At 53.2% G+C, this 24,173-nt stretch overlaps 1 protein-coding gene across 17 annotated transcripts in view; it reads left to right on the top strand.

The window, feature by feature from the left end:
* Sulf2 (sulfatase 2) overlaps positions 1–24,173 on the top strand; it is a 98,453-nt gene that overhangs the window by 38,597 nt on the left and 35,683 nt on the right. For all 17 annotated transcript variants that reach the window (XR_015446073.1, XR_015446074.1, XM_004858086.4 and 14 more), the window contains one exon: positions 1,243–1,482. Coding sequence is in view for 15 of the 17 variants with exons in the window: in XM_004858086.4 (XP_004858143.2) it covers positions 1,243–1,482 (240 nt within the window). In the remaining 2 variants the exon portion in view is untranslated. The remainder of the gene's footprint in view (positions 1–1,242; positions 1,483–24,173) is intronic.

Raw genomic sequence — 24,173 nt, forward strand, 5'->3', positions numbered from 1 at the left:
CCTGCAGTATCCTAAAAATCACTGCACATGGGTGGCTTCAAAGAGAACGTTACTCCCACAGCTCTGGAGGCCAGGAGGCCAAAGTCAATGTGCCAGCAGGGCTGTGCTTCCTCCTGATGCCCCAGGGGAGGGTCCTCCCTGCCTCATCCAGCTATCGGGGGTTCCTGGGCTCCTCACACAGTCTCTTCCCCTCTTCACAGGCCTCGGCCTGAGTTTGTGTGGACACTTGGTATTTAGGACCCCACCAGGTAACCAGATCAGTCTCATCTCAAAATCTACAACTTAGGACATCTACAGAGCTTCTTTCCAAGTAAGGTCATGTTGACAGGTTCCGTGGTCATAGAACTGCAAGGAAAAGGGGGGAACCCAAGCTGGCCGAAGAAAGAAGAGAAAAGATTTCTGTGCAGCATTTCACTAGATGTCAGTGTTTGCACTTAGTCTTTACAGGGCACCAGACACAACACCCCTCTGTGCACCACTCTTCACACTGTTGATCACCCCCTGCGTGTTACACACTATCGCAGTGCCACCATGCAGCAGTCAGCAAAGCACTCAGGCTGTGCCCTCGTGGGCCCCGCTGCCTGCACACACCTTCAACTCCTTCCCAAGTGCCTCACCGGCCTCCAGCTCTGCTGGGAAGCAAGAACAGGCATGAAGGAAACAGCTACCTGGGTATATAATTAAGTCCTAATAACCCGTGCTGCAGGGGAGGAGCACCCAGAGGAGTGGGAGCCGGGGTGACCCCTAGGGTCTGCGAGCAGAGACACAGTTTGACCAGGGGTCAGGTTTGGGGGGAAGTGGGAGTGGGTTCCGAGTGGGCCAAGGAGGTGGTGCGCCAGGTGCAGAGCATTTGGGCTGAGAAAGACTGGGAGAGGGGCGGCCCCAGGTGGCATGACCAGATCTCAGGGGACACTGATGAGTCTTGAGAAAGTTCCAAACAAAACAGTGTGTAATCTTCCCTCCGTTCACATGGTGGTTACTTTCCAAAAATATCAGTGTATATTAACGCCCTGCAAAAAAAGACGTGCTGTTTATATTATAAAACAGTTTGGTTCCAGGCTCAGAGCATTTAGAAACAGGTTTTTACTTACACTGGCAGGAATGTCTACTGGAACTGGGGACCCGGAGTGTCCCCTGACTGCAGGACCCCCCAGTTACCCCCATCTAGCTGTCCAGACGCGCCCGCCGAGGGCTCGTGGTGAGGATCCAGGGGCCCCGCCTCACCTGCCTGTGTTGTTGCAGGCTCCATGCAGGTGATGAACAAGACGCGACGAATCATGGAGCAGGGCGGGGCCCACTTCATCAATGCCTTCGTGACCACACCCATGTGCTGCCCCTCGAGATCCTCCATCCTCACCGGCAAATACGTCCACAACCACAACACCTACACCAACAACGAGAACTGCTCCTCGCCCTCCTGGCAGGCGCAGCACGAGAGCCGCACCTTCGCCGTGTACCTCAACAGCACCGGCTACAGGACAGGTGAGTGTCCGGGAAGGACAGGTGAGTGTCCGGGAGGGACAGGCAACCTCGCCGAGCTCCCCAAGCTGCTCAGGGTGTGGCCCATGCGCTGTGAGGGTCCCCAAGATGATTCTGGGTTGTACACAGAACAGCTTTCCTTTCAGAGTTGTGTCTTTGTGTATGTGTGTGTGGTGCTGGTGATCGAACCTGGGGCCTCACACATTAAGCAAGTGCAGTACCAGTGAGCTATGCCCTAGCTCTCTTTCTTTCCATGTGTAGAAATCAGAAGAATACAGATTTGTCTGCGGTAGTGACACAAACTTGCCTTCCAAAAAGGGGAGTCTATTTAAATACAGATGAGGTTACAGGGGGCCACAAAGTAGCCATGCACAGGTTTGTGTTTTCTGCTAACTTACTGAATCTGGGGACCTATTTTACTGGGTTAGACCGTCAGCAGATTGGGGAGCTGGCCACCCTACAAGAGGTGACCAGGATGCTGCACCAGCCGCCCTGGCAATGGGACTTCCTTGTCCATGCCAACCTCAGTGCAGCACTACCAGGCTTCCTGTTTGTCACCTTGCGGGGGCACTGGGTTGGGTTCCCAAGGCTCCTCTGCCGGGCTGGCTGCTGAGATACAGATGCGCTTACAGTAGAGTCTCTTTCCCCAACACCATTGCAGAATTCTCCAACTCAATTAATTCAAATTGCTTTAATTAAAAAAACTACTCCCCACCTTGGGCAAAGAGCTAAGGCAGCTGTGAAACCAGATATTGAGACTCAAATGTTGCAATCTGAGACATTGCCTCCAAGTGACAAGGCATTGCTGGGGTGGGAGGGGCCGGAGGAAAGGACCGAGGCCTCCTTCAGCTGAGCCTGTGCCCTCAAGGCTGCATGGTGTCCTGTCAGATGGCCCAGCGGGGCCCTCGGGAAGGGACGGACCCGGCTGGTGTAACTGCCTCCCTCCCTACACAGGTGCCCGTAGTCTGACCTGCGTGCCTTGCTCCGTGGGGCTCTGTACACAGCCAGGTGTGTCAGCTCAACACAGGCCACCCCTGCAGGTGGCTGGAAGGGCCTGGGCATCCCTGGTGGACACAGGACAGGTGGGGTCATCACAGAGGCTCGAGCCCTTCCTGAAGGGGGCATGAAGGTCCAGAATGACTGCCCTGTGCTTGGAGTTGCTGGCCTTCACGTTGTCTTTACATTTAAAATCATAGCTGAAATATCCCAATTTTTAAAAAATGTTGGCAAAACTCAAGTTTTTTAAAATTCATGCTGTGGGACAAAGAAAATATGCCAGGGGCAGGAGTGGTTCACACACACTCTTTACTGCCTCTGGCTGAAAGGTGCACCCCAAAACCTCCAGCTGTGGATGCCAAAGGGGCAGGAAGGGCCCTAAAATGTGCACGTACCAGCCCCTCATCAGGTGGCCAGGGCAGCCACACCCCTCAGAGGGATTTGGCCAGAGCTGTAAAGGAGGAGACTGAGGCGCGATCAGAATGGAGACCAGGACTCCAGGGTGTGGAGGCGGTGTGGGAATGTGCTGTCAGGCTGAGAGCAAGCGTGCAGTCTTGTGACATTTGGGGGGCCTTGTGTGGGAGCCTAGTGTTTCACAGTCATACAGGTGAGACCAAAAAAAAGAATAAAATAGGTTTCCCAGACTTTTCCCTTGAATTGACACAAATCACCAAAAAACTTCTCCCCGGCAAACTGCTCTTCCCCAGCTTTGCTTAGTAATTTTACCCTCAGTGGAGACAGCACAGTATCAAAAGGAAATAGCCATCCACACAGAACGTTTACATTTTCTGTCAAATTGCCATTGAGGGGCCGGGGATTTAGCTCAGTGGTTCCGGCACTTAAGGTCCCGAGTTTGATCCCTGGTACCAAAACAAAACCAAAACAAATTGCCATTGAGAATTTTATTCATTGTACTTAGAACATCTCTCTGTGGGAGGGGGCATTCTAGAGCTTTTAGAACTCAGGAGCCTGGAAACATCTATCTCACGATGTGCTTGCTCCTGGTTATTAAGTAACAAGAATTATGAACCTTTTATGTTTTCCCTCTTCACCCTGGCAGCTAGGAAGCTCTGATTTGAGTTTCATGTTAAGTCGCTATTTAAAGTGGAAACATTATTTTTTTTTATACCGGGGATCGAGTGGTTGCAAGGCAGGCAGTGGAACCACTGAGCTAAATCCCTGGCCCTAAAAGTGAAAACGTTTAATTGCGTGATAGTAAGTGTTACACTCTGCATTAGTGATGGTGAACCTTTTAGAGCTTTCAGTGATGACAAACAGCACACATGCCATAAATTTGCCTGTAACCATGTGGACCTCTTATTGAAGTTGATTATGTAGGGTTTAAATTTGGCTGTGAGACCCAAGATATCTGTTCTTTGTTCCTCTCGATTAAAATCCCATGCTGCCTTGGGGGGCCCTGCCTCATAAATCAGTCGAAGACTCAAGACTATTTCTCTGTACTTCCCATTGGTGAGAAATGAGTCACATGACCACATGTGGCTGCAAAGAAGCCTGGAAAATGTGGACATTATTCTGGTGGTCATTTTCCCAGCTGACATGATTTTACTTTGAGAGCAAAAGAAAATGGATACTGAGGGAAAATTAAAGTCTCAACCACAGTAAGTGATCTCAGCTATCTGTGCTTTTGCACACTCTGTACACAGATAGTTGTCTGAACCAAGGGAGACTGGTACCAGAAAGATGCCACTTAAGCTGACCACTGTTTCAACAAATAGCGCCTTTTACAATGTATTGGTTAGCTATTTTATCTTGAAAAGTGAAACTGTAACATTTTGAAAATAGCTTCATGTTAGGCCCCACAATATCTAGCTTGGGTTGGGCTCTAATTAACTCAGGGGTTGATTGTGGAAGGAGGTGAATTGATGGTGTGTCAGCTGGGAGGGGTGTAATTTAAACTTGCAGTGACAGCACACCGGCAACAAAGGGTACCCTTGCTTTCGCTGCCATCGTCACTGCAAACCTGTAGCATCCTTGCCAAAGCATTTGATGAATTGATCAGTCTTTCCCCGGGCCATTTGTGCCCCTTGACATCCAAGCCTCCCCTATGAGAGCTTCTTACCCTCATCATCCCTTTCAACAGCCTCTCTTCACTTATCTGTGACACTGGATTATTATTTGCCAGCGGATTTGCATGTGTTTTGAGGTGTCCTCCAGCATCTCTTTAATTAATTTCACAAAACCCTGCATCTTTTAGAAGATTAGCAATTTCATTTTGCAATCATCTTGCCTCACGCTGCCCATGTTTCCAGTAGAGACTGACAAAGGGTGAAGGGAGGGGTACCGAGTTTAAGCAGGATAAATAGCCATTTGTTAATTTTTTTTTTGATATTTCTGGGTCCGGCTTCCTGTAATTCTGAGGCTTTGCGTCACAGATAGGAACACCCTTGGGGGGATAAATGACATCCTCAGGTTTTATAAAAACCCTTGGCACATTTCAGCAGCAGGTGAGCCCACTGCTTCCCCGACTGTACCAGATGAACCCACAGTGGGAGTCATGCCGGGCTTGGAAGCAGACTGCTCCCTGCTCTTGGCAAGGGCTTAACTGAGCTCAAACCTGGGCTCTGCCACTCTCTGGCTGTGAGGGCTAAGTTCGCTTATTTAACTTCTACATCTCGGATGCCTCCATCACAAATAATGTTTCTTAGCTCATAGGGTTTTGCAACGATTAAGTATGTCACATCAGTGACTGGTACAATGATGGTCATTCCCACAAGTATTGCTGCATCAACCAGACTACCTGGGCCAGGGTTCTGGTGACAACACAGTGAGTTGCACACGAGGAGCAAAGTGGTGGCATGTGCTACACCTCTCAGAGGCCAGTGAGGTGCAGATGGAGCCAACAATGGGTGTCACCTCTTACCATCCCGTGACACCAGGAGTGGGTGAAGATGTGGGGACAGGAAGTCACACACCCAGTGGGAACACAGGTTGGCCCTCCGCTTGGAAGAGCACTTTGCTCGTTTCTGGCGAAGCTGGAAGTGCACACCCCTTCCACTCAGCAGTTCTGCTCGGGCTCTGCACCCGAGGCTCTGAGGAGGGGCTGTGTGGCTTCTGATGGCGCAGGGGTCAGGGCACTTTCTAGCTGTGCCTACTGCCCCTGAGGATGTGTGATGCTGGTAGCCCATGGACCATGTGACAGAAACCCCGGCTGTAACTGGTTTTGACAAACTATAGAAGTTTCCCATGCCTAAGCGTTAAAGGTACAGGCCAGTTTTAGGCACAGTCACACCCCTTGGTTTAAAGGTATGGTGATTTCATCCCAACCTGGAGGCCTCAGATATGAGCACCCTTGGGAGGATAAATGTCCAGGGGTAGCACAAGGTCCCAAGGCGGTGGCTGGCGCTTCCGGGTTCTGTGCCTCCTCATTCATGTTCAGCAAGAGCAAGAGAGTATATGTCCCCAGAATGTGAAAGTTCTCCCTCAGTCGCTCCACTCCGGCCACAGTGCTCCTGCTTGTCATTGCATGCCACCTGTGCCATGTGGCACCCCCCAGCTAGGGGCCGTCACGCTTACTCTTCCCGCTCTGGAACCTGCCTGTGTCATCTGCACCGCCTGCTCACGCCCTGTCCTCGGGTCCATGTGCCAGTGGCACCCTCGGGGGAGCCTTTCTTGACCACTCCAGTGGCCCCTTTACCTCCTCATTTGCTTTCTTGTCATGCAGAGCACGGGACGCTGCCTAACACATACTCGTGTGTTTGCTGTCCGACTCCCACCCTGAGTCACCTCTCCCCACCCAGTGCTTGCTCCTTCTGCCATCCCTGGCTCTTTCCTCCACCGGCTGTGTCTTCTACCCACTAACTCGTGACTGTCTCATTTCTAAACTGTCAGCTCCAGGGACAGAGGGACTGGGTCTTCTATCCCCTCCGTGTCCCTGAGCCGAGGACAGTGCCTGCCCCGTACCAGGGGCTCAGTGGGTCTTTGTGGGGAGCAGAGAGGAGTGCTCGCTCTCCTCCGGCCTGCAGCCCTGCCGCCTTCCATACCCCTTTCTCCTCGCCAGCCCTCCCACCGTCTCGGCCTTTCCTCCTCTTTCTTCTTGGCCCTTCTGCGAGCGTAGAGGAGAGAGGACTGAGTATTCCCCTCTGGGCCCAGTGCAGCTGTCCCTCCCTTCACAAAGGCAGCCTTCTCTTGCATGGCCTTTGTCCTGCTCTTGCGCCCCGCACGCTTCCTCTCCCCTGGAGTGCTCACACGTGCGCGCACACTCTTTCACACACAGCCCCTTCTTCCTCGGTCCAGCTGTCCCTCATCCTCCCCCCACCCCCGGCCCGTTGGTGTGACAGCACGGTGTCCCCTTCTACCCCCCAGTACGTGCTCCTCCTCCAGCAGGGGCCCAGCCTGCCCCACCCTGGAGGGTCTGGGCCTCTGCCTGGGTCACGCTGTCCCTTGAAGGGCCCGGGCTGGCCCAGGCGTCCTCAGAAGGCCCACATTGGCCACTTCCACGTCTCCACGGACTTGCAGCTAAATTTCCTGAAACACTAGGGGTTACGCTCTTCCTCCAAGACCGTGTTTCCAAGCAAGGGCGACACTCATGCAGGAGTCCAGAAATTAGGCTCTGCCTCAAGCTCTCGTGACCTTGGGTCCCAGACTTCACACGCACCCTGAGCCTCAGCTTGCCCTCTGTGTGGCAGTGTGGCGACCTGCGTGGGGAAGTTACCCAGTGCCCACCCCCACGGGGAGTGGTCCCCAGCCAGAAGAAGCGGCAGCCGCTGAGAAGAGGACACAGGTAGCCACCTCACCTCCCCACAGGATGGGGCAGGAGCTCTCTTTGCATCCAGCCCCCTGTGCTTTGGTTTCCTGGGGCTGCATTGACCAAGTACTGTAGGCTGGGTGGCTTACAGCAAAGGCCTTTATTCTCTCCCAGTTTGGGAAGCCAGAAATCAGAAGTCGCTATGGCCACACTGTCTCTGAGGGTGCCGGGGAAGAACCTGTCCCTTCCTCTTCCGGCTTCTGCTGGTGCGGGTGCGCGTGGCCTGCCACGTGCCAGTGTTCTCTGCCTGCCTCCATGTGGGCTTCTCTCTGGGTCCAGGTCCATATTTCCCCCTCTCATGACAAACTGCGGCCTCTGACTTGATGGCAGAGACCACCATTCAGCTAAGGCCACTTCACAGGCTCCTGGTGTGTCTTTGGGTCTGGACTTAAGCAAGGATGTAGGGGGACACGGCTCATCCCAGCACAGCAGGGTTCTTTCACGGGGTCACCTCCAGTGAGGCTGCGGAGCCTTGGTCTTGAACGAGGGCTGTGTCCCTGCAGGTAGCGGGAACTCGGCCACCCAGCCGTCAGGGCTGTGTCCTCAGTGCGAGAAGTATGGCTGCCCCTCCAGTCAACTACAGGAAGATTCTCTCCTTCCCAGCCCTTGCCTCCCTTTGGGAGTCTGTGAGACTGCCTCAGAGGTGAAAACAACCGCTGTGGTGGGGGACGCTCAAACCCTACCTGCTCAGCCTCCAGAAGGCACTGGCTAGAACTCCCAGCACATTCTAGAAGGAGTTAGACTAGAGCCACACAGCCCAGCACAGTTGCCAGGAACCACAGGGAGTCATTTAAATTAATTAAATTACATTAAAATTTCAGTTTCTAGGACACACAAGCCATGTTTCGAACGTTCAGCAGATGCGAGGGCTCTGCGGTGGGTGGTGCAGATAGAGTGCATCCATCGTCACACAGAGCCTAATTCAGGAGAAGCCATTTTTGGAAGCATGCAGCCACATGAACCTTGGAATATAAATGACAACAGTGGGAAAATAATAGTTACTAGCGCCAGGGGCTTCACAAGCCTTGGTCAGACCCGTGAGGTGGGTCTGCCCCTGCAACCCGAGCACCTCCATCTGTCTTCCTCCCCAACTTCCGGATCTCTCCTGCATCACACTGGGGTCCCAGGGTCAGGGAGCCCCATGCCTTTCTGGCTCTGTCCTGTCCTGTCCCATCCCAGCACAGGCAGCGAGCCTTTTTGGGTTCAGGAGAAGGTGCCAGGGGTTTCTGCAGAGACGAGGAGACAGCACCCCTAGTGTCTGCCCTCGCTGGCATAGACAGGCCGCTCACTGCCAGCCTTTCCAGCCTGGAATGCAGAGCTCAGATGCAAACGGGCCGGGCAGGTAACATGGAGCGGGGACAAGCTAGGTCGGTAGGTTTTAGGTTTCATATGTGACAATTAACTCTGCTTTTTAGAAATAAATGAAAGACTAAAAACACCAGACAGGCCTACCTCGGGTGGGTGAGGCCACAGGTCACTGGGCTGAAAGCTTTGTTCTAACTGGCGGCTCTCAGGCAAGCATAGTGCCCCCTATGGGTTAAAATCTGAAAACACTGCTGGTGATGACACAGGCTTGGGGTCCAGCTGGCTTCCTGGGGCCAGGGACCGAGACTCTGATGGCCTGCTCTGCCCAGAGAGCCGCTGTAACCCTCAAGATGCCTTGTCGCCCACGTGGCTTCTGGGTTTCATACCAGGTCATTGGTGTGAGTTATTTTATGTCTGTTGATACCTGAGCCTTGAACCTAAGCCTGTTTCGTATATAAATACTGATGGCTTCTTTAGTTTTAATACACCCTGAATTTCCCAAGAATGTATATGACAAGGAAACAGGACGAATATTATAATTGAATACAAAACTTTTCCAAGAGTTATTCCTTATTTTTGAAAATCCCGTCCCTGCCTGCAGTGACACCCGAAGGATTTGAATTGCAAATGCCGCACGCCCACCAGCCACATTTGTAACTGCCACCCTGGCAGGGAATCTGTGTCTAGGTGCAGACGTCTGCCTGCTCCGTCGTGTCTCCTTGATGGATGTGCTCGAGAAATTTCATATGAAATTTTCCTTTATTATAAATTGCTTTCCTTTTCTTTTTCTTGTAGATTGCAGTTAGAGAGTTATATTGATTTTTTTTTTAAATGATGTGCATAGGTAGCTTTTGTTACTTTTAAATTTCCCTTCAGGAAAATAAGGGAGCCTTACAAAATGTCACAGAAGTGGGACATCAGTCTAATGGTGTTGAGAACAGCTTTTTGAAGGATGGGGTTGGTGTCAGAGTCCTCCAAGGCAATAATTAAACATCTGCCGATTGACAAGCTCCTCCGGCCTTGTTCTATGGGTCTCATGCAGATTTTGTCTCCCTCCTCCATCCCAGCCTTCTGGACAGATCTGCACTTACTTAAGAGGGGACAAAAAAAAGACTTCAAGATACTTCTTATCATGAGGGTGACAGCACTGTCACTGGGGCTGGGGGAGTCTTCCCTACCCAGCTCTTTGAGTTCACAGGAAGTGAGTGTCCCCCATCTTCCTCAGCTGGAGTCACCTGACCCTCTCAGGGTGTGGTGGCTGAGGCCAGCTTCCATTAGCAACCGGAGCAGCTGCCCTCCACGCCCCCTTCACTGATGCTTGCCTGGCCTTGCTACAGCCAGCCTAGGGCCTCCGGTCCCCACACCCAGCCTTGCTCACAGTGACCATCCTACCAGGGGCAGGCAAGTGGGCAGCAGGAGCTCAGAAAGGGGTATGACAACGGACGGCCTTGGCCCTTGCCCTGGTTATTTGCCCATCTCTGCTTCTCCCCAACAACTAACTGTTCCTCCTCCCCATCAAGCAGCCAGATGGTGCTTTGAAAAATAATATCTAACCATGTCACTCCCTGCTTAAACCCTCCAGTGGCTGCCCACTGCTTTTTAGCTAAATGCACAGCTCCTTGCGTGGCTGTCTTACCTCTCTGTCTACAGCTCCTACTTCTCTCTCCCTTGCTGACAGCATTGAGGCTGCCTGGCCTGTATTCTGTTCCTCAAACCCTGTAAGGCCCTTCCTGCCCCAGGGCCTTTGCATTTGCAGTTGCCGCTATCTAACTCACTGTTCACACTGTTCCTTGTCACCATTTACCTTCCTCAAGAACTTCCCTGATCCCTCCTCTTCCTTGACCTCTCTGTGTCCATCACCACTCCCTCCCCACCCGCTCTTGTTCTCTCCCACAACACCCTGCTTTGTCTCCTTAGGAATGGTCACCCTACTGAAATCATCTTAGGTGTTCGTGTACTTCTTTTTCTTTTTTCTGTGAACAGCTATTGGGCATAAAAACTCAAAGGTCTGAATGGATAACTCTTACGCCGGAGCCTTGAAGTGGCCAAAAAGTAGGGACAAACTGGAGTTTGGATTTCTGTCTCCTTTGTCTGGCATTGAAAAACATAATTGAAATCAGTTCAGGCAAACTTTGCTGGATCCCAGTGCTCAAATACTGTCGTAAGAACCCTTGCTTTCTGCTTCTTGGATTTTCTTCGCTTAGGATTGGCATTATTCCTAGGAAGGTTCCCCGTTTGGGGCAAAGGTGGCCCCTCACAGTGCCATCTCATCAGCTTTAATGACCCAGCTGAGAGGGAGGCCTCTTTCCCATGGCTGCAGCAAAAGTCTGAGGGGAGGCTCTCATTGGCTCAGCTCTGGTCATATGACTCTCCCTCAGCCAATCACTGGGGCCAGGGAGACTAGGATTACCTGATTGGCCAGTCCCAGATCATGTTCCTAGCCAGGAAACAACCCTGCCAGACAGGTAAGACTGAGAAAGGAAAAATTGGTTCCTCCTTTTTGGCTACAGAAGGCACAGTTGCAGAAAGACAGAAGAGCCTATAATCCCAGCATTCTCAGAGGCTGAGGCAGGAAGATTCCAAGTTAGAGCTCAGCCTAGCCACCTTAATAAGCTAGCAAGACCCTTTCTCAAAATTTAAAAATGAGAAAAAGCGGGGGCGGGCTGAGTATATAGCTCAAGGCAAAGGCAAAAATTCATTTCCCAACATTCAGACAGACAGGAGAATGGGTGATAGATAGCAAAATGAAGCAGATGTCTGCTATTGAAACCTAGATGTGGCTCCCCAGGGGCCAGGCTGGAAGAGGACGTCTCTCCCAGGAACCCCCCACCTCTGCCTCCTGCGTGCAAAATCCAGTCCCCTCTGCTTCACTTGCTTTCTCACAGTTCTCAATTCGGCAAGGCCCCATCCCTGGCATCCAGAACTTTTGCAGTATTGATTTATCCCTGCACAAACCAATTCGCATCTGGTGTCTTTTCCGAAGCAGGAGAAAGCAGCTCATGCTCTAAACTTGCAAGCAGCCCAAAGTGAAAGGATCTGGCTTCAGACTCTCAGGAGTGCCCCAGCCTGAGCTATGGGGTTCTGGGAGGATTTAATGCATTTCTCCCAGCTCTGCCTCCTCAGCCAGTTTGTCTGCCAAAAAACCCAAAGATTTCAGGCCTGTGGCATCTCACATCTACTGTTTATACTGCTCTAGAGTTTCCAGAAGGGCTGCTTCCTCAATTTCCACTGTTCCTAGGAGACCCAGCTCCCCCCAGCTCAGTGGGATTGTTCTCTGCTGCCCAGATCAGGAGCCCCCAGGAAACCCAGAGGGTGACTGTCACCCTGTTCAGGGCCCTTTTCTTGGTAGCAGGGTGAGAACAAAACATCCTGAGCCAACTCAACTGAAGCTGACAGCCTGGATCTAGCCTTTAGCCTCAGATATGTTCTATTTCACTACAGGGTACTTCTAAAACCTGAAAGTTGCACTGAAAACCTAGATTCAAAGCTTCTCTTTAAAAGCAAGCAAAAAATATGACGATGGTGGTCTTGCCAACATTAACAGTAATCCTAGTGGTAGGGATCAGTATGCCACAGCCACACCCATTCGTTTTAGTATTGTCTGTGGCCACTGTCGCCCTCAGTGAGGGCTGAAGATATTTATAATCTAGCCCTCCACAGAAGTTTCTCGACTCCTATGAGACACCAGCCTGCTGGCTTTGTGTCACAGCAGTCCCCAGAATTTGTTAGCATATGGGTAGAGCCATTGTCCCAAATAGCTCCCACCTGTCCACTCTCGGGCAGCAGGAAGTACAGTGGACCCAGGAGTTACGACCAGCCTGACATATGAACAACTTGGATGACCAGAATTTTAGTTTTAACTCACGACCAAAGTCTTATATTATGACCTGAATGCCAGCCACATGTGCTTCCAGATGGTCTCAGATACAGATTTAAACCTTAAAGAGTTCTGGAAGGAACATGACAACATCCTTCCCTGTGTGGGGTTAACTGAGAAATCCTGGGCCAGTGTCTCTCTAAGGATACTGAGATCTGCCTGTGTACAGGAGAGAGATGTTGAAGGCTCTTGTGTAGAGGAACCTGAGCCTTCACTGACCAACCTGAGTTACAACCAGCCCTGGAGAATGGATTGAGTTCATAAGTCAAGGGTCCACTGTAGAAGACGTTGGGGGTGCACCCACCCCCTGCAGGGACATTCCTGGAAGCCTCCAACACTCCAGCCCATGGAAGAACATACAAAGAATTACAAAAGAAGCCAGGTATATCAAAATACAGTCATCAAAATATTTCACAAACAGTGCCGTGTATGCTGCTTTCCACACAGAATGACGCACTGCAGTGGTTATGTCACAGGTAAGTGCTAACTTCCCTCGGGGAAGTAGTGCCGGCCTACGTGACATTTCAAGATGTCTGTGGTGACTATAAAGTGATAGGAAAATATCCGCAATTTTCACTGGCGACAGAATCACAGGTTCTACTATTAATGTCTGGTTGCCATCGCTCACTACTGAAAGAGATGCCAGCTAGAGGTTCATGGAAATAAGTGGTGTACTTTTCCTATCCGAGTTCAGAAACTGCCTGAATTGTTTCCACTGCCCTTAGATGGTCTGATTCACCTCCACGACACCAATGCCCTTGAAATGCCCTCAGCTCCCAAATTCTACCTCCGCCCTCACCTTTCCCCTGAACCTGCTCACCTGCCTGCAGCTGCCCACCTCATGACGTCCAACGAGCAACCCCTTACATCCCGCTTCCTAGATCCAGCCTGCCTGACCCCACAGAATCAGGTAGAGACAGCAGCAGAAGCAGAGCCCCACTGCATGCTGGGACGGAGTCCACAGGCCTCCCCAGCCTGGGCATCTGTGCTTCAGCCCCTAGCCCCTCATTCCACAAATGGGTATTGAGGGCTCGCTCCTCCTGGGCTGTGTTCCAGATAAGGGTGCAAAGGAGGAGCAGGGAACACAGAGCCCCACCTGCCCTGATGGGCTGAAACCCAAGCAGATGATAAAACCCAAAGACAAGTTTGTTTAGAAACAAAATCAGGAAGAGGAAGAGGCCTCTTAATTGGGTGCTTAGGGCTGCAACCAGAAACGCAGCATAACCAAGCACCTGGCTGAGGTGCGGAAGCTGTCATGCAGGGGTCTGAGGAAAAAGATTCCTTCCCAGGAGGGGTCAGCAAGGGCCGAGGCCCAGGGACGAGAATGAGCTGGGAGGATGTAAGGAGGCCTCTGAGGCCACAGCAGAGTGGGCCCAGGGGGACAAGGGGCACTGAGCTGGGACAGGGGGCGGGACAGGAGACTTGCATGGAGCCTTGAGGGCCTGAAGGGACTCTGGGCTTCAGCTCAAGTGTGACATGCAGCAATTGAAGGGTCTGGAGCCACAGGCGGCTTGATTGGGTCTTCGATGTAGCAGGATCCTCTGGCCATTGGGAAGGAGTGACCGTAGGTAGGGAAGGAGCTAGAAGGGCCGGGGAGGGGACCCTGCAAGGCCTGGCAGAGGAGCTGGTGGTCAGCACCAGGCTGGTGACAGCAGGTAGAGGTGGGGAGAGTCCGTGCAGGGATGGTCAGATGCGGTGACGGCTGGACGTGAGCAGAGGGAGCTGGAGACCTGCCACGGTGGCCAGGCACTGGCTGGGGACACAGCGGGCCCCTTTGAAACGCCTGTGTGACACTGAGTAGATGGACGGGTGGTTAGTGGTAACCTGCACTGGCCCACATGACACATAAAAGCCCAATTGTGTGAAGAGGACAGGACAGCTGGAGGCTTGGTCTGCCACCGAGATGCAGAGACCCCCTTCTGTTGTCCCCCACATCCTTGCCTGTGGAATCTTGGGGTTTGTTTCAGCCAGGAGAGACTTTCCAGAGGGTCCACTTCATTCTCGCCAACCTCTTGGAACCGCCTTGGCAAACAGTTTGTCACCATTGGCTCGGCTCCGGCCTCAGTGCCAACAGATGCTCGTCACACTGGGCAGCTGTCCAATGCAGCCTAAACCGAGCCCTGGGGGCCGCTTGCTTTTCCAAGACCAAGTCACATCTGGTTTTTTAACAAGCATGTTGAGGTGCCCGGAGCCCCAGGTTCAAGGGCCCTCCTGAGCAGGGCGCACGGCTGTCCCGGGGGGTCCTGAGGTCCGTGCTCTGCATCCTGCCCCGACTGGCCTGCTCCCGTTTCGTGGATGGTGTCACTGAGGCTGACGGGAGGCAGGTGTGGAGCGCTGTCCCATGGCTGCAGACCAAGGCCGTCGCAGTCCCTCCTTGCTCCATGCTTGGGCCCGGGTCCTTGTGCTTTGGGGCATTCCGTGCTCTGGGCGACCTTTCGCAGCAGCTCCCTCCCCCAACCCATTATTTTGTTTTCTATTTGGGGGTTGGAGGTTTTCTTTGCAGTAGTGGGGATCATACCCAGTGACACTCTGCCTCCCCGGCCCTTTTTCTTTTGAGACAGGGTCCTATTGAGTTGTCCAGGCTGGCCTCAAACTCACAGTCCTCCTGTCTCAGCCTCCCAAGCAGCTGGGATTTCAGGTGTGCGCCACTGCACCTGGCACCCAAGCCCCTGGTTGTGACTGCCAACCCCGTCCTGGGCCTTAGTTTGGTGTCCCCTAAGAGGCAGAGTCACCCTTAGCGGGCCCAGCTCACACCCTATGCTCCACATGCAGACCACGCCATCTGCACGGCCCCACGCGCCCCCTGACCTGACGTGACCCCTAGCACACGCCTGCAGGCGGAAGTCGCCAGAAGTCACACTCCTTGGTTCCCTGCAGCTGCCCTGGGGCAGGGGGAGGCTCAGCTGCTCACCCGGGTCCGCTGGCCCCTCCATCCTCCGACTGTGCTCCCCCATTCCCGCTCCTGGCAGGCTCTGGGCTGAGGCTACAGCACCCAGACAAGGCCCGAACCCTGTGCCCCAGACACCCCAGGTAAAGGTGAGCGGATAGACAAGAAAACACACCCATAGGTAATTACTGAGGGTGCCGAGTGCTACGGTGACTGCGGGAGGAAGGGGCACTTGAGGACAGCTTCACGTCGGAGCTGGCGTCTGACCTGAGATGTCCCAGTGAGAGGACAGAGGAAGCAAGTGCCAGTGCCCTGGGGCACCCTAGAGCTGGGCTCAGGAGCAAGAGGCCTGGGGTGGTCTGAACCCAAGCCAAGCGTGAGTGGCTGGAGGGAAATGGGACATTGGGTCTTGGGTTCCAGAAGGTCCTGGCTGTCAGGGGACGTTTTCATGATGGGAGGGCAGAGACAGAGGCACAGGCCACGGGGTGGGGTGGGGGTAACCCAGGAAAGGAAATGAGGGTGAAGGGCAAGGTAAGCACTGTCTCTGTGTGATCTCCTACCCAGGGCCACACCGCCCTTGTTTGATCTCAGCCCTGGGGCTCAGGGAAGGAACAGGGTCTGGAGGTCCAGGTGTGGTCTGTGTAGGGCAATTTAGAAGCTCAGTTCCTTCTGCCTTTGGGTCTCAGGTCTCAAGCTCCCAGGCCCAGGGCAGGGTCCTAGGGCCAAGCTCACTGCACCCTGGGGGAGCAGATGGGGTGGGGACTGCAGTGACAGGACTGTGTGTCAGGGAGGCACCAGAGACGGGCTGTAGGTCTTCCAGGGTTACCTGAAAGAAAAGGGAGAAACGTGTGTGTGTGTGTGAGTGTGTGTGAATGTGTGTGTGAATGCAGAGGGAAATCGCCACATCGGATAACTATTTAGTGAGATGTCGAATTCTTGGGGCATGATACAGCCCCGAGTCAGCTCTGGAACACGTCAGCCCTTGCAGTTGTTTACTGAGTATGCTTAACGCCTGACGTGGGTGATAGTGGCTCAGCCCATGCACTCAGCCACAGGCCATCGTTGCTGACAGCCGAAGCACAGAGGTCCAGGCCATGACTTGCATAGGGTCCACCCTTGGGTCACAAGCACAGGCTGCAGAGAGAACACTCAGCCGCTCTCATTGCCTGTCACCGGGAAGGGAGGTGCACAGTGTCCCCGTGCTGGCCGATCTGCTCTCCGGGACCGAGCATCCTGATCAGCCTGCTCTCTTCCCCTCTGGCCCTCGGCTCTCTGGGCTCCACACTGACGCCACCTGTGCCTTCCACACCAGCATAGCCCCTGCTCGTCTCCATCCCTGGTCACCTCAAGACAGAGCTTTCACAGACCACAAATGCAATTGTTCCAAGCCCACAGCAGTTAGATGCAGGGCTGGGGGAAATAACAGAAGGCCTGAGGCTCCTGTCAGATTCTGAGCGGCTCCCAGCAGCACTGAACTCAGACAAGTAGAGAGGGAAGCAGCACTGTGCCGCCTGTGCAGGAAGTGGCGGGCCTGCTGGGCAGGGCTGTGGGAAGTCTTGGGGGTCCGTCCCCTCCAGGCGGGAGGGGAGCATGGACTCTGACGTGGGGCTCTGCGGGGACCCTCTTAGACCAGAAGCGGTACAGGTATACAGTGGGCCATTCGTATCTGCAGGTTCCATATCCAGGGATTCGGGGGAGGATCAGAACTCCCAAAAAGCGTACTGAACATGTACCAAATATTTTCCTTGTGACTCCCTGAACAGTACAGCACATCAGTTATTATGGAGCATTTGCATTGTATTGGGTGTTATAAATAATCTAGAGGAGACTTAAAGTGTGCGGGAGGTGGCTGGGTTCTGCGCAAACACAGTGCCATTTCAGGTAAGAAAGTTGAGCGTCCCTGACTTGGATGTCCACGGGGGTCCTGGAACCTGTCACCCGTGAATACCAAGGGACAGCTGTCTTTGTGGTCACAGCAGCCCCACGAGGGGGTATTACCATCATCCCCACTTAGGGTGGAAGACTGAGGTGTCTGTCAGGGACACATGGCTGTCAGCCCTGGGAGCTGTCTCCTCCAGCTCCCTTCTGGGAAGGGATTTGGAGGCTGTTGTGTTTTTTGTCAGCATCATGTTTTCTGGGACATCGTCACAACCGCTTCTCTTCATGTCACTTGCGTTCGCCTTCCTGAGGCCCTCTGGCTGCAGCGCATGGCAGTGAAATCCCAGGTCCACTCCCATCCCTCTGGTGACTCCATCCCTGAGGTTTTGGTCCTGGCACTGTGACTCTGGCTCTTGGCTGTGTCAGCATCTCTGTGGCCAGCTCTCTCCTTGATGGCCGCTTCTGTGACACTTCCGGTGGCTGTGTCCTGAGAAAGCACAGTGGCCCGCCTTGCTGTCCGTGATGAGCCAAATGGCACAGGCGAGGGCTCATCTCCCACACCAAATCCCGTACTCGGGAGCTACCAGTTGCCTTGGCCTTTGTGTGCTTGCTTCCAGTTAACACAGCAGGCGACAGACTGTGCACTGCAGGAGCTGTGTCCCGTACCGAGCTCTGGACGCTAGAGGCTGTGCCCTTGGGCCCTGCGGAGCGAGGCTGCCTGCACTTCGCTCCTCCTGATGTCATTGCCTCCTTACCATCCTCATCCTCGTGCTTGCCATTTTCCCCTTTGCCCAAGAGGCTCCATCCACGGGCCTGCCCAGGGCAGGGTCTCCTTCTGCATAACTGGCCTCGCCTTTTCCAGCTTGGCACCGTCCTCATTTAAATCCACAGGATCTGTAACCCTACTACTAGAGGCTGAGCCAGGAGGATCTCAAATTCCAGGCCAGCCTGAGCAACTTAGTAAAATAATATCTCAAACAAGTAATACTTTTAAAGAGCTGGGGAAGGGCCAGGGAGGTAAGGTAGCTCAGTGGCACTGTGCCTGCCTGGCAAACGCAAGGTCCTGAGTTCAGTTCCTGGTATCAAAAGTAAATAAATTATAAATAAATAAATAAATAGAGCTGGAGGTGTCACTCAGTATTATAGTGTTTGCCTAGCACATGCAAGGCCCTGGATTCAATCCCCAGTACTATAAAAAATAAATCCCATAGGGATGCCTCACCTCATCCAGGGAATTTCACTCTGCACCAAGTGTTGGCAGTTTTTCTGCAGTAAATGTTTCAGACTTGAGCCACCATGTCTTCATTGCAGTGGCTCAGCCCTGCCGCTGCATTGTGACCATAGCCACGGTTGACGTGTAAACAAGCGGGCGTGGCTGTGTCCTAGTGAAATTCATTGTAGAAACATATAGAACCCAGCTGTGCACTGAGCATCTCGCGTCTTTTCCTCACCTTTTAATCACAGGTTCAAGAATTTAAACTGTTTTGAGCGAGGAAGTGGAGTGGTGTGGTTTTGTCAGCTCACATAACTACTTCAGTGCTCCTAACCCTGGGGGCTGGACAAGTCTTTGTTGTGGACTCTCCTGTCCTCTGTAGGGTGTTTACCCGCGTCCCAGCCCCTACTGACTGCATGCCAGGGCCCCTCCTTGCCCACTTGTGAGGACCAGAACTATCTCTTGCCCAAAGTTCCCCTTGATTGAAAACCACTAATATAATTGAAAATGCTACCATTAGAGGTGGCTACTGGCTCACGTGGGTCCCCAGGGGCTCAAACCAGCATCTGTGTCTCTCCATCTCCCTCTCCACCTCCACCTTTCACCTCTGCTTTTTTCTGTGTTGCCTCATGCTCAAGCCGACTCTCCCTCTTGGTGACAAGATGGCTCAAGCTTATATCCCACTAGCTTCAAGCTCCAAGAATTAAGAGGTTCTCTTTTCCAGCAGCTCCCTTAAAATCCCAGGGCTGACGCTGTCCAGCTAGCCCCAGCTTGGGGCATATGCCTGTCCCTGAGCCAGGTGCGATGGTAAGATAAGATGAAGGTGGTACTCTGAGGAGTCAGTAAAGGCTTCCATGGCTGTCCCTGGAGTTGGGGATTAAGGTCAGCCTCTTCGTACGTCAGTAACAAAGTAGTGGTACCCACCGACCATGGCCAGGTCAGGACAGGACAAGCCAAACAGAAGTCTCCACTGCAGTGTAAATCTTCCATCCGGGCCTGATCCAGAGACGGTCCGTGCCTGCCCTTCACAGGTGCCAGCCCTGCTTCTTCAGGCCAGTGCCACCCAGCACTTGCCCACTCCTCTCCTGGCCTGCCCTTCATAACCCGCTCCTGCTGCTGAGCTGTTCTGCCCCAATACCAGCCCTGCTCTCTGCTCCTCTCGAAGCCTCCTGGCCCGCCCAGCTCAGCGCACCCAGGTTCCAGCTCCCACCGTGATTCAGGCTGTGGCTGCTTTTAATCTTGGCTTTAATTGCAACGCATTTTTTTGGCTGTGGCCCCCAGCCCCGGGCCCATGCTAATTTGCTTCTCCCACCTCTACTGGGGCCGGAATGACCATTTTAAAAGCTGCCTTGAGGAAATCTAATCAAATGAGAGCAAAATCTAATTTGGCACTAAAAGCCTCTGACTGAAGCCCTGTTTTCTGGGGCCTTGTGGAGCCTGAATAATGAACTCTTTCTGGATTTTGTAAGGATTGGGGGTTGGAGAGAAGTGAGCAATGGTGAAAAGCGAAGAGCCTATGAGAAGGGGAGAGCTGGGGATGCTGACATCCACGGTGTTGGACAGCAGTGGGCCAGGTGCCTCCTGTGGAGAACGGAAGCTCATTAGCATTCCAAGCTGCAGGGCCACCAGGAAGACCTAGGCCTGGAGCTTCAGGGACAAACCAGTGGGGTCACGAGCAAGAACCCCAGACCTTTCCTCCCGGCTCATTCCTCTGCAGACGGAGGGTGTGAGATCCTAGGCTGCTGGAATGACTTGTGGTCCTGGCTCCCTCTCGGAAGGCGTGGATGTGTTTCCGGGAAAGCACACATCAAATACAAAACTGCCACACGTCTCGGGGCGTGTGTGGACCCAGGAAGGCTCCCCATCCCCATTGTGTTTCCCGTAGTTTCCCCTCATTGTGGCCTCCAGGACCTGATGTGATCTGGGCCCTCTTCCCAGCGAGGTCGCCTCCTCCCACCCTCTCTGTCCTCGGGTTCCTGCCTCGGGACCTTTGCACCTTGCAGTTCTCCATGCCCAGAGCGGTTTCCCTTCTGTTCTTATCCTGTGGATTCCTTCTCATCGCTCCTTAAGCCTCCCCTGAGCACTGGCCCAGCGGGTGCCCTTCTGGGCCTTTCACGGTGCTGCTCTGTCCAAGCTCCTTTGCGCTCTGCACCGCTGTTAGCGCCAACTGCATCGTCTTCGTTGGTCACCCTGTGTTTCCAGCGCCTGTGACAGCCTTTCCATACATAGGTGTTTAATCCTGCAGTCAGGTGGCCGTAACACCGGGCCGTGACCTGGGAAATGTGTGGCTGGGTGATTTGTCATTGTGTGACTGTCACAGAGGGTGCGAGTGTACCCAAGCTCCATGGCAGAGCCCACTGTGCACGCAGGCTGGGCTGTGTGCTCCATTGTGCCACCTGCCCATGCTAAAATTGTCACTAAGCACAGAGCAGGGCTGTGGCTGTCAGAGGGCTGTGTGAAACCGTATGTGCCCTCCGGCCAGGTTTCCCCAAAGTCACCCATTTCATCAGCTGCCATTGTGGTTTTTATGACACCTGGATTCCCTGATTCTGTTAGTCACTTAACATTTTTCTTGTTAAGCTCTTTTGACTTCAGATGTTTCAAAAGAAAACTTCTTGTCCATCGCCCAAGTTGTTTGCCAAGAACAGGAAGTGCTGGGGCTCTCTGACGGAGGTGGTATTAACAGTTCACCCTCTTCCTCACTGGACCAACAGAAAAATAAAACTTAGGATGCCATTGCGCATGCTGGTGAATCTGACGAAGGCAAGGCAGAAGACCGGCTTCCCCCTGAGGCCCTGAGTATCCTGACCAGACCCCAGGTTAGGTCCGGGGGAGCAGCCCACGCCCCTTGAAAGCCTCCAGAGCCAGCATTTCCTGTGGGCAGCTGCCTCCCAAAAGGAGAGCCAAGGGAATGGTGGGGTTCTGTCGCCCCTGTGCCCCTCTGAACCTGCCCATCGTCCATGCCAGGGGTCGGAAGACCTGGAGCCACAATGAACTCAGCCCCATGCCTTCTCCTGTGCACGAAGTTTTCTTGGAACAGAGCCACCCCGTTTGTTTGTGTCTTCTGCTCTCCCCACAGGGAGGGTTGAGCAGTCGCTGCAGGGCCCTCCGGCCCCTCCCAGGGCTGCCTGCTGCCCGCTGTGTGTCACTGTCCCCAGGCAGAGCAGGGCAGGGTGGAGCGCTGCTCAGGGAGGTGGCGTCAGGGCAGGGAGGAGGTCATGGGGTTTATTAGATCTCATTCCCTTAGCCAGACTTGATCTCTAGGGGCCTCTTCAGCCCTTGAGATGTGGCTCTAAAGAACTGAGCGGCGCCAGAGGGCTGGGTGATGGATGGAGTTTTTAAATAAGATCAGGGTTTCTCAGCCTCAGCACCATTAACGTCTTGTTCTGGGTCGTCCTGGCAATGAGCAGATGCCCTGTGCCCTGCTGGGGGGTCAGCAGCCTCCCGGCCTCCAGACACGACCAGCTGTCTCCTGGGGACCACAGGGCTGAGTACAGAGACCAGCAGGCTGCCTCGCCGCCTCCTGCCGGATCCCAGTCACTTCCTCCTTGACTCCCAGCCAGGGACACTCGCGGCTGTTTAATGAGGCACCTGCCACCTAATTACATCTCACTCTTTAAATACTGGAAGGGACTCAGGACTTAGACAGTGCTGCCATCCCCGCCACCTCCTCCTAGGATGGTGCTAGGTTCTCTGGGTTATTTTCACTCTGCCTCCCACGCTGGGGAGGCTCCTTCTCCCAGAGGCTGTCAGGGATCCTCCCTTCCTATTTTTCCCTCCTCTCGCCCAGATCCTCTCCAGAGGCGTTCCCTCAGTGCCTCCCCTACCCCCAGGAGCACGCATGCCCACTGCTTGGGCTCCTGAACTGTCCTCCCTCCTGGGCAGTGCCAGCCCCCTTCAAGCCTCCAGGAAACCCCACACAGGGACCCTCTCCAGGCAGCCTCTGTCCTGGCTCTCTGTGTGTTCTCCAGGGTCTCCCGCCCTCCGTGGGCCTCCCTGCCTCTCTGTCACTGTCTTGGGTTCTGCATTGAGACCCACAGAGTGCTCCCTGGTCCCAGGGCCAGTGCAGAGCTAATAAGACTTCCCGGCATCCCTCCAGCCACCATGGTACTCATTGTCTTGTGTCAACAATCTCGGAGTGTCTCCGAGGCCCAGTGTCCCTATCTGGAAAGAACAGGCTAGGACAGGACCTCTCTCTCTGGCAGAATCCCCTCAAATGTTCCCATTTCTTAAAAATGGCTTTGTGGGTTTCAGTTATGAAAAAGTGTAATAGAAAAGGATTATGAAACTGGGTGTACTGGTACACACCTATAATGCCAGCATTCTGAGAAGCTGAGGCAGAGGGGCACAAGGTGGAGCCCAGCCTAGGCTACCTATAGGGGACACTGTCTCTGAATACAAAGGGCAGGGGATGTAGCTCACGGTAGAGTGCTCCTGAGTTTGAGTCCCAGTCTGGAAGGAAGGGAGGGAGCTCACTAAGATCTGTTTCCTGTCTATTTCCTCATTCGCCAAAGAGATTTTTGTTTTTGTTTGTTCTTTGAGGCAGGATCTTGGTATATAGTTCACTGTGTAGCCCAGGCTGGCCTCAAACTTATGGCAATCTTCCTGTCTCAGCCTCCTGAGTGCAGAAATTACAGGTGTGCACCACCACGCCTGGCATTTCCAAAAAGATTTTGCTACCTGAAAGGAGGGAGGATTTTTTTTTTTAAGTAAACTTAATTGTTGGTGTAAAATACGGGTATGGAAAAGTACTCCACCCCCAGGTGTCCAGGCCAGTGAGATTTCACCAACAGAACCACCAGCATCCCAGCAAGAAACAATAGGACCATCCCCGAAGAAGCCCCTGCCCCCCCCAACTCGCCCTCCTCTGGCATCCAGGGATAACACTGTCTTCATGGCCAACCCATGGGTTCCTCTTGCCTGTTTTTGAATTTCTTGTAAATGGGCTCATGCCATGTCTATTGCATATCCAGTGTATTTCTCTTGACATTGTATTATATGTCCGGTGTATATCAGGTGCATTGAGATGTACCTGTGCTCTCAAATATGGCACTAGGTCTTTCTCATATCTTTGTAGTTTTCCGTTATGTGAAAATGCAGGGCTTTTGTTTTCCCACCCTCCTGTGGATGTACTTTTTTTTTTTTTTTTTTGGTACTGGGGATCGAACTCAGGACCTTGCGCTTGCGAGGCAGGCTCCAGAACCACTGAGCTAAATCCCCGGCCCCCTGTGGATGTACATTTTGTGTCTGGTCCTGTGTTGCTATGAATAGACTACTGTGATCCTGTTCTGTGCGTGACCTTTAGTGAACGTACAGATGACGCTTTTCAGATTGCTGGGTCAGAAGTTACGTGTTCAAGTTGGCAGACACTGTCAAAGGGCGTTCCACCATGTTGGGCCACTTGGCAAATCCGCCAGCGGTGTTCGAGAGGTCCGGCTGCTCCCTCCCACCACACAGCACTAACTGTTGTCCATTTTTGGTTAGCCATCTGGTCACCGTAATAGGTACAATTCAAAGTGTCCATAAACTTGAATGGGAAACAGTTATACTCTTATTTTCATAAATCTACGACTGAAACTAAGTTTTTGCTTTCGCTATGAACATAGGCCATAAATCAGTGCATCAGCAGAATCTGTAACTTTGTCGCCCATAGAAATCATCATCGCAGCTGTGCTAGACATCACAAAATCCAATATTTTCACTCAAGCTGGGCGTGGCGCTGCACACGGTGGTCCCAGCACTGTGGGAGGCTAAGCCAGGGGGGTTGCAGGCT

The sequence above is a fragment of the Heterocephalus glaber genome, unplaced genomic scaffold (genome assembly GCF_053883595.1).
Source record: "Heterocephalus glaber isolate CG9 unplaced genomic scaffold, H.glaber_assembly_v1.0 deba00001673, whole genome shotgun sequence".
Taxonomy (NCBI): domain Eukaryota; kingdom Metazoa; phylum Chordata; class Mammalia; order Rodentia; family Bathyergidae; genus Heterocephalus; species Heterocephalus glaber.